Source organism: Crocodylus siamensis, chromosome 1, assembly GCF_052110815.1.
Source record: "Crocodylus siamensis isolate JL-2025a chromosome 1, ASM5211081v1, whole genome shotgun sequence".
NCBI classification, from domain to species: domain Eukaryota; kingdom Metazoa; phylum Chordata; order Crocodylia; family Crocodylidae; genus Crocodylus; species Crocodylus siamensis.
Window position 1 is genome coordinate 316583857 of NC_143395.1, and position 17371 is coordinate 316601227.

The following is a 17371-nucleotide window of genomic DNA, read 5'->3' on the forward strand; positions in this document are numbered from 1 at the left end:
AAAAAAGGGAAGAGGGAGGACCTGGGCAACTATAGGCCCATTAGTCTTACTTCAATCCTGGGGAAGCTCTTTGAGAAGATTATCAAGGAGCACATCTGTGATGGGCCAGCAGCGGGGATGATGCTCAAGGGCAACCAACATGGTTTCATTAGAGGCAGGTCCTGTCAGACCAACCTGATTGCTTTCTATGATCAGGTCACAAAACCACTGGACACAGGTGTCACAGTGATTGAAGTCTTTCTGGGCTTCAGGAAGGCCTTTGACACTGTCTCCCACCCCACTCTCATTAAAAAGCTAGGTGACTGTGGCATTGATGTGTACACAGTCATATGGATTGCAAATTGGCTGAGGGGTCACACACAGAGAGTGGTGGTGGATGGGTCATTTTCAACCTAAAGGGAAGTGGGCAGTGGGGTCCCCCAGGGCTTGGTCCTTCAGCCCGCACTGTTCAATTTCTTTATTAGCAACTTGGACGATGGAGTGAAAGTAGCCTGTTTAAATTCACAGATGACACCAAGATTTGGAGTGAGGTGGGCATGCTAGAAGGGAAGGACAGATTACAGCAGGACCTGGACAGGTTAGGATGGGATTCAATACGGACAATAGGATGGGATTCAATACTGACAGTAGGATAGGATTCAATACTGACAAATGCAAGGTGCTGCACTTGTGCAGTAAGAACCAGCAGCATACCTATAGGCTAGGGAACTCTCTTCTTAAAAGCACAGTGGCAGAAAGAGATCTTGGAGTCACTATTGACTCCAAGATGAACATGGACCGACAATGCGAGAACACCGTCAGTAGGGCTAACCATACCTTGTCCTGAATCCACAGATGTATCACAAGCAGGGCCAAGGAGGTGATCCTCCCCCTCTATGCAACACTGGTCAGGCCACAGCTGGAGTACTGCATCCAGTTCTGGGCACCGCACTTCAGGAGGGATGTGGACAGCATTGAGAGGATCCAAAGGAGGGCCACTCTCATGATCCGGAGACAGCAGGGCAGACCCTATGAGGAGAGGCTGCAGGACCTTAACCTGTTCAGCCTTCAGAAGAGAAGGGGGGACTTGGTGGTCGTCTATAAACTTACTAGGGGGGGACCAGCAGGATTTGGGAGAGACCTTCTTCCCCCGAGCGCCTCCCGAAGTAACAAGGAATAATGGCCATAAGCTGCTAGAGAGTAGGTTTAGACTAGACATTAGAAGGCACTACTTCACAGTCTAGGATCTGGAACCAACTTCCAAGGGAAGTGGTGCTGGCTCCTACCCTGGGGGTCTTTAAGAGGAGGCTCGATGTTTACCTGGCTGGGGTCATTTGAGCCGTTTTCTCTCCTGCCCACAGCAGGGGGTCGGACTAGAAGATCTACAAGGTTCCTTCCAACCCTACATCTATGAATCTATGAATCTATCAAAAAGAATGCGTCCCCCTCTCCCACCAATCAGCTGACTGGTAGATTAGGCAAGGGGTGCCCTGGTGGGGAAGAGGCAGGCTCCAGCCCCAGGCACACTTACCTCCTGCCCCATGCACTCCTGCTGGTTGACCCAGAGCAGGGCTATTCTCTTGTGGCAGGAATCCTCCCAGGAAGTTTCCTGCTGTGGAAGAATGACCCCACCATCCCAACAATCAGCCAATTGGCAAGATTGGGGTAAGGAGCATTCTCCCAGAACTGGAGACCTCTTCAGCAGCTGCCAACTGCCTCCTGACAGTCAGCCCCCTTCTCAGAGAGAGGAATGCAGGCAGGCTATCAGTCAGTGAGCTCCCTTAAGGGCAGTGCTAGCCCAGGGAGCAGCCCTCTAGTGCCCCTGGCTGGAGAGCTTGCCTGTGTAGTAGGCCTGTGATAAGCAGCAAGGATTCAGCCAATTCGGACAGACAGCGATTTGATTCAGAGATTCAAATCACTGTCCTGATTCCATTCAGCCAAATGGGATCTGAAGAGTCAGTGCCGCTTCAGAGATTCAGCCATAGACTAAAGAGGCAGCAGTCCTCACCATGCTGGACACAGATACCTCCAGCTAGTAAGTCTGTTGTGGTGGCGGAGAGGGGACGTAGCACAGGTTGTGGGCATGGCACCTCTGGGAGCAGGATCTATGCCCTGCTGCCACTTGTCCAGCTGGGATGGTGGGGGCGAGGAGACATGATGTAGGCATGGCTTACTCCAGGAGGAAAGGGGCAAGTGGCAGGAAAGGGGCTGTGTCCACTTCCTACGCTCCTCCACCGGGCTGGGCATGCAGTGGCAGCACCCGTAGCTGGGCAAGTGGTGGCAGTGCCCACCCTGCTGCTGTGGCTGGGCAAGTGGCAGAAACACCCATATCCCGCGCCCCCCCCTTCCACCCAGAGTGAGCCGCACTTGCATCATGGGTCTGCAGTCTACATCTAAGGGTCTGTAAAAGATGACTAGATTTCATAGATTTCAAAGACATTAGGGATGGAAGGGACATTGGAAGATCATCTAGTCTAGCCCCCTGCCCCAGGGGCAGGAAGTCAACTCACGTCATAGGATCCCAGCAAGATAAACATCCAATTTTCTCTTGAAGGCATTCAAGTAGGTGCTTTTCTCTTGAAGGCATTCAAAGCACACGTTCAAAGTAACTTCTGATGGCAGACTATTCCAGACCTTGGGGGCTCAGACACTAAAGGAATTCTTCCTTATGTCCAGGCTGAAATGGTCTTGCAGGAGTTTATAACCATTAGACCTTGTTGCCTCTTGGGGCACTCTGGTGAACAAACATTCCCCCAGATCCTGGTGGGCACCCCTTATAAACTTATAGGTGGCCATCAGATTTCCCCTGAGCCTGCACTTTTCCAGGCTGAAGAGTCCTGTAGATCTCTGCCTGTCATCGAAAAGTCTGTTTTCCTGACCTCTGATCATGCACGTGGCTCTCCTCTGCACTCTCTCAAGCTTCTCCAAGTCCAGCGGTATTCCAGCTGTGGCCTCAACAAGGCAGAGTACAACAGGAGAATGACATCCTGGAATTTGCTTGAGAAGCATCTATGGATGCAAGCCAGTGTATTACTCTCTTTACTAGCTGCAGCATCACATTGAAGGCTCATGTTCATCTTGTGGTCAATCATGACCCCCAAGTCCCTTTCATCCATAGCGCTAGCCAGCGTAGCACTGCCAAGTCTATAAAGATGCTGCAGGTTTTTCTTTCCAAGGTGGAGAACCTTGCATTTTTCAGTGTTAAACACCATCAGGTTCTCGACTGCCCATTTCCTGAGCCTGTCCAGGTCAGCCTGGATTGCCCTCCTGCCTTCAGGTGTGGATGCTTTATCCCAAAGTTTGGCATCATCAGCAAACTTGGCCAGTCTGCTTCTGACTCCAGCGTCCACGTCATTAATGAAGATGTAGAACAATATAGGTCCAAGGACAGAGCCTTGAGGGACCCCACTGGTCACAGGGCACCATGGCGATTGATTTCTGTCAACCACTACCCTCTGAGTCTGACTGCGGAACCAATTCCCCAGCAAGCAGATCGTGGTGGACCCAAGTCTGCAGCTGGCCAGTTTTGCTAAGACGTGATCATGGAATACCAGATCGAAGGCTTTTCTGAAGTCAAGATATACAACATCAATTTCCTCTTCCTTGTCCAGGTGATAGGTCACCTGGTCATAAAAGGAAATAAGATTGGTCAAGCAAGACCTACCCACAACAAACCCATGCTGGCTATCCCTCAGGATGTTGCCATCAGTCCATTAAGAATGGCCTCTTTGATAATCTTTTCTAAGACCTTCCCCAGGATAGAAGTCAGGCTGATGGACCTGTAGTTTGTCGGATCCACTTTCCTCCCTTTCTTAAAGATAGGCACCACATTGGCTTTCTTCCAATCTTCGGGCACTTCACCAGAGTACCAGGAGTTCTTGAAGATCTATGCCAGGGGCTGATCTATGATGCTAGCCAGCTCCTTGAGTTCTCTGGGGTGTAGATTGTCAGGGACGGGTGACTTGAAGGTGTCCAGTCTCTCAAGGTGTTCTTTCACAAGTTCAGCATTGATGGAGGGCAAGGAATCTTTCTCACTTGGGCCTCCCTGGCCCATGACGGGCAGAGGTGTCCGTGGGACTGGTGAAAGACAGTACCATTTAGTAGATTGGCTTTTTCCTGGGTGTCAGTGATCTGTTGTCCCATCTGGTTTAGCAGGGTTCCAGTGTTGCCCCTGCTTTTCCTCCAGCTCCCCACATATCTAAAAAAGGACTTTTTACTGACCTTGATACTAGTAGCCAGTTGGAGTTCCATTGCAGCCTTGGCTTTCCTGGTTCTCTCCCTGCAGGTCCAGACCAGTGCAGAATATTCCTCCTTGGAGGTGGATCCCATCCTCCATCCTTTGTAGGTCTTTCTTTTTAGACACAGGAGGTCCGCTAGTTTCTTGCTGAGCCAAGGGGGCTGCTGTGCCCTTTTGCTGCCTTTCTTCCGAGATGGAATAGCCTTAGCTTGTGCATCCAGGATTGCTCCCTTGAGGAGCAACCACTCTTCATGAACTCCCCTCCCGTTGGCGTCATGGTCCCTTAGGGCCTCACTGACTAGCCTCCTGAGCTTGTCAAAGTCAGCTGTCCTGAAGTCAAGGACTTCTGTATTGCTGACTGACTTGCCAGCTTTATGGTGGATGGTTAAGGTGATCAGCTCATGGTCGCTGTCACCCAGCCTCCCTTCGATAATTAGGTCGCTGATTAGGTCATCCCCAGTTGCCAGTACCAGGTTGAGCAGCACTTTACCTCCCATTGGCCTGTAGACTTCTTGTATCAGTTAGAGGTCATCCAAGCATGAGAGGAAGCTTTGCGACAGCTCGGGTATTTGGCCAAGAGCTCTTCCCACGAGATGTCTGGGTAGTTGAAGTCTCCCATGACAACCATGGACCAGGATCATAGGACTATGATTAATTAAAAGTATGTGAATACACAGACTTAAAATTCAAAGGGGTCCTTACCTCCATTAGAAATTTCCAAAGGAGTCTGCATATCCATTCAAAAATTTTTAGACATCTGCAAATGAAAAAAGATTGAAAACCACTGCCTTAGGAAATCTAGACACAGGCAGAGAGGATATTGCTTCTATTAGGCTCAAGACTAAAAGACAGTGAAGAGAAAGAATCTACCTTTTTGTATTAGCAAGGACTCGAGGAATGGGATTGGAAGTAGGTGGAATAGTATCAGGCCTTTATTCAACATTCTGTAGGAGTTCACTGAGCTTCCCCAACAAAACTGACTGAGCCAATGCCCCTGGCCTGTAGCAAATAATGGTCTGTGGATTATATCTTAGTCATCAACAAAGTACCCTCCACTTGAGCAAGAGTTAAGTTTGTCTGAAAGTTTTTTCACATGCTACTAATTCTGATGTTTTAATTTCTGTACTGATCTCTACTGCTGGTCTCACAGCTTCAAAATTAACATGCTAGCATAAGAAAGCATGTGGATGTTATAAGTGGTGCATATGCCCATGCAGAAAGAATCACTAAACACGGTCACTTTTTCTATGACATTGGAGTCTTGAAATGCAAAATGAGATAAAATATCACTATTAAACCCTAGGAATTACATTCAAGGGATGCACAGAAGCATTACAATTCAAGATATGACCACCACTATATGTTTTTTAAATAGCTGATATGTCTGAATTTTAGATACCCAACAGCAAAAGAAACGATGTTGGTGTCTAAAATTCTGAGAAGCAGTTCTGGTTTTCTCTTCTGTAAAGATCCCCAACTAAAGGTTTTTAATCAGAACCTATATGGAGTATGGATTATATAACCATGTCAGTCCCCAATGCCCTGGGACATCATTTGATCAATTACTTTACCTATCAGAGCTCTTGATTTTATTTATATTATTTATGCTCATTCATCCCATATTTTCTTCTCAATCTCATTGCATTATATTTTATCAAAGTATAAGTGTTTTCAGTATAAACAGTCCAAAAGAAGAAGTGAGAATTGCATACTTTTGGACAAATGCTGCCCTTGCCCTCTTTTGAACAACCAGCCAAAGTCTCCTGTTGACTTCAATGAGGGTCCTGTGAACACTTCCAAGGCCAGAACTTAGACCAAATGGAAAGCTGGTGTGGTCAACATGGAATTGAAGGTGACAGTTATGGTTTAGTTGTTATCTACAGTCAGTAAAGTCTGTACCAGAGGTGCTCAATTGCTGTCCCATGAACTGACTGACCTGCAGGGCTCCACACAAGCTGGAAACTTTGGCAGTGGGGGAGTAGTTGTAATTGTGACTCTGGAATCACCCGTGGACTGACTTTGCTTAGCAATTCCATGTTGGATCAGGCCTGCAGACTGGCCCTATGCCACTCATCCAGCCCACAGGGCCAGAGATTGAGCACCACTGGTCTACAAGATTAGCCATTTTTTGTAAGGTCTTATAGATTTATAGAGTAGTAGGTTTGGAAGGGACCTCAGGAGGTCATCTAATCCAACCATTCCTGTGGGTATGCATTCATAACCTTAATTCCATCTTCTCAGGTGTTTTTTTCTTCCCCAGTTCCCATCTTCAATTTACACTGACCTCTATAGATAGAGTAGTTGACCAACTGCTACCTTCTCCCTGAAAATATATTTCTAAATATAATGGAACCCTCATAACTTGTAACCATGATACCCTATCTTAGCCTACTGGCCCTTTTTCTATACTTGCCATTCTCTTACATAAAATAGCTTCTTAGATTTCAAGCTTCTCGGTGGTATGGTCCTGTCAGATTCCAACAAACCTGTGAATTCTGCTAATACCTTCACAAGGAAAAGGAAGAAACAAAATTCCTTGAGGTGCGGATGTACACTAGCTGATCAGCACTGAGTATGTTAACTCCACCGCTCATTCTGAGCCACTTTCCCACGTGGATGTGATATTTTATCATGGGCGACTGGTGCCACCTTAGTCAGGCGGGAGACATTCTCCCCAAGCAACCAGTCAGCGACTGGGGGGTGGGGGATGGGTCTCCCCTGTGGCCAATCTCACCTGCCCATCGCCTAAGCAGGGAGCCTGGCCTGTAAGGGAGCACACCAGCACTCTCAGGGGGTGTACGTGCACCCCCGTAGACCCCCTACACATCACTAATGTATTTTATGGTCAGTAACATATAAGTTTCAGGGCTTTTGGATTAAAAAAATCAACTTTACAAAAAATAATTTATTATAAAGTAATGAATGGTGACAATTTTGGAAAACGGCATGTATAACTTCAGTAATTTTGATTTGATTTTCATTATAATTGAAATTACAGCTAAATTATAAATAGCAGTAGGTATATTCCACACTCTTTTCACTGCTCTGGACAAAGCTTGCCTGACATTTTTACTGAGCCTGAGAGGACAGAGTATCTCATAGTTGGCACTTCTACACGTGTAATTAATGTGCATAAATAAACTCTGGAGCTTATTGCTCCAGGGCTTTTTGCTCCATGGCGTGCTGTTTGAACATGAGCTAGTTGCTCTGGAGTTTATTCATGCACAGCACATGGAGCCTAGCAGGAGCAGCCTAGACTCACTAGGGGGTCAGTCCACCAGTCCAGGACTGTTCCAGCTAGGTTCCATGTGCTACAGAGTGGCTGGCTGGGACAGAAGGGTGCTTCAGTGCGGGGGCTGCCTGCCATCTGCCCTGTACTGAAGCACACTCGTGCCCCAACCAGCCCTGTCACCTTTTCCACATGCATATAAGTGCAGTAATTTACTGCACCATCAGATAGTACTCATGTCTGCCAGCATATCCGACAGTACAGTAAATTAGTCTACACCAGCCTAATTGCCGTGTACATGTAGACGGTGACACTTAGCTGTGTAGCAAATTAGTCTACTACACATTGAAGTGTATGTGTAGTTATGCCCAGTTAAGAGCACCTTTCAGTTTGGATAAACAGCTAAATAAGTCAGGACTGTTTATCTTATGTCTGAAACTCTGGCTGTAGAACGATGTTGTACTTGAATTATTCAATCCAGTTTGCTGGGGTTCTGATATTCTGGTAGATAATTCAACTGTTTTTGTAAAAGTGTTCTTCAAAACATAGTGATTCTTTTCTGCAGATCAGAATAAATGAAACCCACAGCTCTGTGTGCTTCCAAAAGAGTTACAATACTAATTTAAGTTTATAATGTTTAATTAAACTCTCTTGGGGTATTGATATATTGTTATAATGGGCATGGGCAACCCCAAGTAACCAATTTCTTGCCTTAAGAGACAAACCCAAAGTATATTCAATGCAGCAAATACAGCCTTATTAAAAGGTCACTTCCATTAAACAAGTGATTTGTATTGTTTCCTTGGATGGTCACTTATGAGAATGTTGGTTTTATGTTGGTCAAGGTTTCACTTTGAAATCTGTGATTTCTTACTTCTTAAATTCCAGGATTTGATACCCCTATATTTTTCCAAACAAGTATTATGATTCTGTGTTTATCATGGTAAACAGCAAAACCAAGAAAAAACCATGAACACCACCTACTATCAGATTTCACTTTCTCTCCAGCAAAGTCAAAAAAGGAAAATATGAGGAAAGCTCACTGGAAAATGTTAGCCTCTTATACTTGTTGTTGCCACCAGATATAAACTACGGTGCCAGATTGGCACCATATTTTTAATGCATCTTCATGAAGCATGCTCTGTCATCACTTCTACTGCAATCAAAGGAAAGGAAATATCTGTGCACATAATTAACAGGTGTGGTTAGATAACAGGACTACAATGAAAACCAGAATGTAAGGAGAACCATTAGCAAAAGACAAAAATAGGGATCAAGTCTGGAACAGTCCAATCCATGTGTGATTCTTTGAGTGAACAACCCTCAAATGGAAGTGATACAGGAACCTAAGAAAGGGAATCCACACTGGCTGCTGGAAGCATATCACCTGAATCATCATCTTACACAAAGCATCTCACACTCATCATCAAGGAGCATCATCGTACACAATGCAGGAGTCTTTGGAAGGTACAGAATTCCAAAGTATTGCTCAAAGTGTTCTATATTTTTCATTAGTTTGACATATATAGTTCAAACACTCTCTTCTGATTTTCTTTCAGGGATTTTAACTTGTTGTGGAGGAAATCATTTAAAAAGTCACTGCCCTTTCTATTCATGGATCAGAACCTCATCCTTTTTTCCCCAGTTAATGTATAGCATGTAATATTGCCTATACGACAATGAGCTACAGCCCTGTTTTCATCTTCTAACTTGCCTAGTAAATTTATTGTTTCTTTTTTAATATACTTTTATTTCCCTTGTGCACATAGAAGCACATTGCTGCTCCTGTGTTTTTTGATAAGAAGGAACAAAGTGTCCAGAGCTTTATATCATGAGTAAAGACTGCAACCAACTTGATGTGTTTATCCTCAATTCTTTCTCTTTGTTTTCTAACTTCTGAATTTCACAGTAAATGAATGTTAATCATCCTAATATGTAATGGAGATCATCAGGAAATTTGAGAAAGGAGGAAAATTGTGAATATGTGATTTTCCCATTTTCCCCTTACCCCATTTTTCTAAGAAATGTCACTGTTTTTTTCAATTTGATTTAATATCTAAAAAATAAATGTAAGAGAGTTTATTTCTGAACTCTTAATCAAGTGGAAAAAAATTAAGACTAGATTTTGAAGATGACTAATGATGGAGATAGGCAACTAGTAAGATTTTTGAAAGCATCTAGGCTTCTACCTTCCATTCTGAAAACCCTACAGAATACCAAGCTGCAGCTTTAGGTTCTTAAATACCTATAAAAATCTGACTGTTAGTGACTGGGACAAAGGGAAGGCAAATTTTACTGACTTGCCAAGTGCTGAGAAAAGGAAGAATTAAATCACTAATTCCGGAGTATAATGAAGGCAAAAGAAGAATTTTGAGAGCTTTATAGCCAAAGCTTGCAAGATTGACCTCCCTACAACATTGTCTATGGCTCTAAGATTGTAGAAAAATTCCCGACATTTACCCCCGATAATTTGACTTGTCTCTTTCAGATCACTTGAACTCATCCTTTTGCATTGTACTATTTCTCCATTGGCTGATAGATGCTGCTGGGCTATTAGCATGTTTGAAGGTTAGGTAATTTGCTTAGGCATCTAAATATGGACTTAGAAACCTAACTTTGGGTAGCTAAAATAGGCTTTCAACAGGTCTGTTCTGTTACCATGCATATCCCTTATAGTGTTAGATTTTTAAAAACTTGATTATTCTGTTAATAATATGACATAAGACTCTAGTCACAGAAATAAGTTATTACTTTGGGTGCAGTTAATGTTCTCTTTTATTATGCCCAGCAAGAGATTGTGTTCTCTACACAGAAAGCAACTGGGTATCTGAGTGAGCCATATACAAGCCAGTGAAAACTTTATGTGAAAGTCACATGGGGATGTAAGAGAAATAATTTCTGGCTATTAAAACAGTGGCATGTGGATAAGAGCACAATAATTCATATTCACAAAGATAAAAATGCAAACTGCTCCATTTATCTCAGCAAGAAGCCATTATAGAAAAGAAGTTACATATTGGAACCTACCATTGTCTCTGTTTTAGAGAACTAAGCTATCAATCTAATGAAGTCAGTCAGGATCCATTTCTAGGAAATAATCATTATCTATTCTTTTACAGAAAACTTATATCATTATTCAGATAATATTTTTGTTGTCTCTTGAAATGATTATATTATCCTGCATCATACAGTGCTTTGAAACGTATTGTATTGAAATGTTCGTGATTTAGCTGAGATGCTATAAATTGTATTTTACTGAAAGCCATACAACAATTTGCTTAGATGAGATGATATTTCAAGCAATTCAGCATAATGTAATATAATGTGTTCGTGTAATGAGTGCATTATACTGTATCTTACTGGCACGCTGGTATAATTGGTGATGATGACAACGACAAGTATTATAAGCTTCCCATTTTCATACCAAGCTCACATTGGGCCTGCATTCCTATAACTTAAAATATGCCTAAAATCAAGGCAAGGAAAACAGCAGAGAAGAGTAAAAACAGAATTACACAACAGCGTCTTTGTTTTAAACAATATTAAGAAAAAAGCATACCCCTAAAAGTGCATTTTACTTCACAGGGCCTCAATTCATGGGACCCCACATACAAGATGGTATATGTGGAATACTACCTAAGAAAGTGAACATAAACTTGTAACTCATAGTGGTTATCATCTAATAAGTATTATTGAAAATGGAAAATTATATCTTTAAAACTTGCCTCATTAAAAAGCTATGATATATTAATATTTGGTTGTATGTGTTACATTAAAAATTGGGTATCACAAAAATAAGAACAATTATGCTTTCCGGGGCACAAATTCAAGTTGCTAGTATTCATGGGAAGGTAAGATACTTCCACTAGCATGACTTCTTCTGCCTTTCTGTGACCTCTTTACACATTGGCTACGCTATGTGCTTCTCCAAATGCTTGACAATATTCAAAGGATGAAGAGAAAAAACAGAAAAAATATGCAAGTTCACATATGCAATATGGCAGTAATTTAACATATTTTACTAATGGCCCTGTGTGCCATCTCTTTCAGTATCACAGAGCGTACAAATATGATATCAAAATATATTAGGGCCCCAATTTTGCAGCAGACTACTTATGAACAAGTTTTTTTTTCCTGAAAAGGGATAGTTCTGAATGACAGACTTTATTTGTAGAATTCCGTATTCTTTATTGAAGAAAAACATGTATTGTTTATTTACTTTCTGCAAGATATTACGATTTTTATTATTACTCTAGCCTAGAAACCAATTTGGTTGCCCCTGCCCCCCACCCTTGAGATTGATTCTGTATCAACATATAGAAATTGATCATGCCCCCCAAAAAACTCAGGGTATGGACAGGCATTATCTTTCTAGTGGGAGTAATGCTGAGAGAAACTGTTAAGTGTACAAGTGTTGTACGCTTATGGGAGAAACTGTAAGCGTACAAACAGTCATGAGGTTTCTTGTGGAGGAAACATGATGGATCTGCAAGAAGGTTCTACCAGCTCCAACCGAGATCTCACCTCTGGGAGAGTTTCTTGGGGCAAAATAGATGCCTGTACAGTCCCTGCTTGAGTAAGAGGTTGCAGCATGGCCCTCTGGCATCCAGACATATTGTAGCCTTGCCCGCCACAGTTTCAAAGAGCTGGTTTGTGACCCCCACCAGAATCCACTGCTCCAGCCAAGCACAGAAATAACTATGGCCCCTGTCAGTCTCATACCCGAGCAAGAAGAGCTCTTTCCCATGCTCCACATGGTGCTAAACGGCTGCACAGGGAAACAGCCCGTTGAGGCAGCAGTTTAGCCTGTGTCTCATCTGCAGAAAAAAACAACCAGACAGACTCATGAGCAGTGCTGGAACCAGCTCCCTCCTCTCCTGCCGACAACTGGTTACTAACCAAATGCAGGTAGAGATGAAGGACCTGCTCACCATGTGGGGTGAAGAACAGAACCAGCAGGCTCACCACAAAAGCTGGCACAACAAGGAAGTCTTTCTGCAGTTTGCTGCAAAGATGACAGCGTGGGTCCATGACTGGAATTAGCAGCAATACCACTCTAACCAAGGTGGATGCACTCTTGGTTTAAGATAGTCCAAGGTGCCAATTGAACCTCTGGTGGTCCCAGGCTCACCAGGCCCTTTTACAGTAAGATTTCCCACATCCTTGATGAGGACCATGGCACATTCTAAGCACACCTTTGACATCAGCTGCGTTAGAGAAAGAGTGCTAAATAATGGTGCCAAAGTATAGCACAGTGCCATCGAACAAAGGCCATGCCACTGATAGGTAGCCATAACACTGGTCAGCTCCTCCACAGGAACACTGTGTTAGGCTTTGATGTGGGTGAAAGAGAGTGGGGTAGGTTGTGCTGGCAATGGCTCATGACCCACCATGCCTGAGTGTCAGGTGATGGCAATAAGGTAGCCACCATGTTTCCCCAAAGTCCCCCAGTATTTCTCCCATGCAGGCAGGGGCCAACTCCTGAGTTTCTCTGCTGCCCTGCCTTCCTGTGTCCTCTCCAAGAAAACTGTTTCAGAACAGCTGTTGGCAGAGGATATGATTAAGCTGCCATCCCCCCCAAAAAACTGTTCCAGAAAATGGGGTGCTGGTGGAGGTTGCAAATAAGCTCTGCCCATGGTGGGGCAAAACACAGGGACCACAGGGATAACTGCTATGTATTCACTCACTGACTGTGCATTCACTTAATGCTTCCTAGGAATTTTACAAAGTACTTAAGAGGCACCAAGCTAATCGGCCACTTTACATCTTGTCACTGTGGGACCCTGATGGGTTAATAAATTGCAGCTCTGAGGGCAGCATCTTATGTTACTGGATTACCAAAAGCAAACCTCCCCACCTCATGTACAACTAACATCCTTCCATCCCCATATCCCTCCAGACTCCTCACCTAGCTCCATAACAATGGGAGGTGGTAGCAATGACTACAGCCAAGGCCAAGGGAAACCAAGTCCATCCCCTTCCCCATTAATTCTGGCCCTACACTCAAAGATTTTCAAAGAGAAGTCAAAGAAAAAGAGTCTAGGACTTCCACTGTCAATTATAGTATGACTCTAGTCACAGACAATTTCACCTTCCTGAGGCACCAGATCTCACTTTTGTGACCAAGTTACGACAGCTTATTAGCTTGTATCTAATGACACTCTGCACATCATCTAATGAGACAATAATGTCTACAAGCCATGCTATCCTGGCCTTCTTATCCACATCCTTGAGTCATGGCTGATTTTATGTCATTGTCCAGTCACTGATGATTTCATCTGCCAATAAATTTTTGTTTTGTTATCTTCCAGCTGATGCCATCCTATACCTATTGCATGTATAGCAAGTGACAGTGGCAATTCTCACGATGAGCTAATTACTGTTGAATAACTATAGCTGTGGTGTTGTGGCACTTTGTTTACTCTCAGAGAGGCTTTCATAGGGCTTCATATGTTAGGCATGAATTTTTTCAAGATAAATTACTTCTAACTGTTTGTTGCAACAGTCAGTCCTAGACAGTGCACCCAAAATGATTGCTCTTGCTTTCACAATAAAACTTGGAATTATTGTACTAGATAATATGATCACATTGGTTATAGGAGATCATGTCATAAACAGCATTCAGAAATAAAGTTTGACATTCCTAATGGACTGGTGTAATGTTATTAATGGGTTTGCCTAACTCGTATGCAGTAATAGACTCTGGTGACAAGCTCTAATCCTTCAAAAAGCCCCAAAAGTAGATGGACCCACAGAGACATCACTGTGCCCTATCAAGAAGAGTTAATAACATTCCTGGGGCTGAGGTATTGATTATGCAACACAGTGAGGGGCCTCAGCATTTTGTTTAGCTTTGGGAATATGCGTCTTTGTTGGTGAACAGTACTTATCCCTACTTCACTGTCTGCTAAGCTGTGTCCTTGCATTCTCACAAACACATCTGGCAGTTGTGACACAACAGTTTGTCTGTTTTCAGCAATTAATTTGTTTGATCTCTCCTTCTTCAAAACAATTATGGAGATTACAAATGTTTTACCACCATGCCAATACTTCTTTTTAGGGCCTGCACTAGACAACGCATGTTGAGTGGATCCTTTGAGGGGCAACCTGCAAAAGAAAGGTCAATTCTTAGTGTCCAGCATCATATACGGCAGGAACGCAGGTAAATACAATTATGTTTTAAAAATCATCATAATCAAAAGAAAATAATTAAAATATGCATAATATCTAGCTTGTATAAAACAGGAATGATTTGTACAAAGAACTAAATTGCATGTTTTCCCTTGTAACAATAATGAATTTCATTGTAGTAGGTAAATGGGAAAAGTATCTTTTTTATTTCAAATGTCATTTCTTTCACTGACTATAGAGCTATCATTTTAAAGATCAGAAGGAAAAGAAATTGGCTTATGTTAGAGTGGATTGAACAATGTATAAGCTTTTGATGTAAGCTAAGGAAAAAATAAGAATTTGAGATACTGTATATCTGGAGAGCAATGCTTTATACTAGCCATCATTTAAAGGTCAAAATTTCATCTTGAGATTTATCATAAAATTGAATGATTGTTTTAGGTCACTACGACATGGTTCCAACAGCCAGCGAATCAGTAGAGGAAAATCTCTTGAAACCTTGACTCAAGATGTAAGTCCAAACAGAAATGATGGTTTCAATTTTGGAATTAAAAAATATGTGAATGTGTTCTATGATTGCTGCTTATACAAATGTATTGCTTATATAACATCTTGTTTGTAATTTATGGTTTGAGATCTTATAACTATATAGGACACCATTATGATTAACTTGAAAGTAAACAATATGTGTATAACAGTCATATATTTCCCTGTTTTGAAACATTGGCATATACAGAATTCACTGAAGCTGCAGGCAGCAGTGGTTTGCAGAGTGAGGTTGGAAAAATAGCAGCTTGAATGTCACCAGGAAAGGGTTTAAATACTATTAAAAATATTTTCCTAACACCAAGCCTGTGAGACTTAAAACTTGTGTGTACTACCTTCATGCTGAGGCCACAGTTGCTTCTGAATAACACATCCTGCCCACATACTCCTGTTAAGAACACAACAAACACAAGAAATTAAAAGGGGTAGCCAAGTAAGAATACCCCTGAATGTGCACTCTAGTACCACTCCCAGGCTCTGTCTCAGGTATGCTTCTTAGTTCACATCCAGGGCTGTTCAAAGCTGGCTATATTGTCTAATTTCTGGGGTTTTGGTTGTGATGAGCTGGATGGGTGGGGCATGCTTCTCAAAGCACTCCTAGGCTTGGCCAGTACACTGTGCAGACATGGCCTTAATGAACAAAGGCTGCACGGGGATACAGCAAACACTAATTTCACTAGAGCAAAATGTCAAAAAATCAATTAAATTTCACTTTTGTGCATTTCAGTGAATTTTTCCTGAAATATCCAGCATTCCCAAGAAAAAATTCAAAGGGAACAGAGAAGTTTTGAGTTCCTCTAGTTTTATGGGATCATCTTATTTTCTGTTTCAATGCAGATGATAAGTAACAGTAAAGAATTCACTTCCTCTACTCTTAGTAACATTGAGTACTCCACACTGAAAAAGTTACATTTAAATTTGTGCACTATTCATCACATATGACAAGATGGCAGAATCAAGCCATAAATAACTAGGAGTTCACTGAGAGCAAGACTTTGATATAGGGTAGGTCTGAGAGCAGTAATGTAACTAGACCAAGGCAAGCAGCAAGCCAGCTCCAGGTGCTGACTATGAGGGGACAACAGAATTGCCCTCCCCAGGAATCTGCCTTGCCAGGGGCAGCCCTGCACTGCCCCTGTCCAGCCATAGGAGCCAGGCAGGGCAGTGTGGCACCAAGAAGTGTATCCAGGGGAGCAGGGGGACAAATGGGTGAGTGGAATGGTGCTCCCTTCTTTGCAGAGTCTTTTCCAGAGCAGGCATGTGTATGTATGGGGGGCAGGAGAGGTGGCAGAAGTGAGTGGGGCATCAGGGTCAGGTCCCAAAGAGCCCATCCACATGGTTGTGCCACTGGAGCAGAGCTGACTACTACAGCAGCAGCAGTGGCAGCTGTAGCCCAAGAAGGTAAGATTTTTCTTCCCCTCACCCATGCTCCACCCCCAACCTGTCTGTAGTGGTCAGCATACCCCCGTGCTCCATCTATCCTGCCCTGAGTGCTCAGTGAGTTTACTATGCTTCTGTCCAATACTATGAATCAGATACACATCTACACCATCCAACAGCAAACTAGGAAAGCAACTATGACACTGAAAGGATGAGCTCAGTTCTACTGATTCCACTCATTCCCTGTCCCCCCATATCCACTCCTTATACATGTGTGTCATATGTCTTACCTTCTTCCTATGTTTGCACCACCAAAATGTGCTGCCTAACAGACTGAAAGAGTGCCTAATGCTTCCTCTTCCCCTCTGTGAGCACAACTGTACCATTAGTCACTGTGATGGTGTTCATTAAAGTTTGGTGAATTTGATTAAGCTATTCAGTTACAGTTTGTTGCTTTTAGAGTTAAGAGTTGAATTTGTGGGATTGCCCAAATGAAAAAAGTGCTAACACTTGACTCACTAAAAATAAACATCCATATGTTGTACATAGCACATACTGTACAAAATGTTTTTCTTAAGCAAAACTGTAAAGCATTTGGAAGGGAAGACTCTTTAATTTAAATGTCCTTGTAAAATACTGTGTCTTGCATTCATCTTAAGAAAAAAAGAAATAAAAAAATCCTTGATCAGATTTTAAAGTAATTGTCTTGTTTCTAGCATTCTAACACAGTGAGATACAGAAATGCACAAAGAGAAGACAGTGAGATAAAGATGATACAGGAGAAAAAAGAACAAGCTGAAATGAAAAGGTATTTAGAAATCCCATGTCTGTGGATACACTTTTTATGTTAAATGTTTATATTGTAATGA

At 42.7% G+C, this 17371-nt stretch overlaps 1 protein-coding gene across 4 annotated transcripts in view; it reads left to right on the forward strand.

Annotated features, from left to right (window-relative positions):
- Positions 1-17371, forward strand: part of NALCN (sodium leak channel, non-selective) — a 486033-nt gene that overhangs the window by 408727 nt on the left and 59935 nt on the right. For all 4 annotated transcript variants that reach the window (XM_090022644.1, XM_090022651.1, XM_090022634.1 and 1 more), the window contains 3 exons: positions 14506-14607; positions 15018-15087; positions 17219-17310. In XM_090022644.1, the coding sequence (XP_089878770.1) occupies positions 14506-14607; positions 15018-15087; positions 17219-17310 (264 nt within the window). The remainder of the gene's footprint in view (positions 1-14505; positions 14608-15017; positions 15088-17218; positions 17311-17371) is intronic.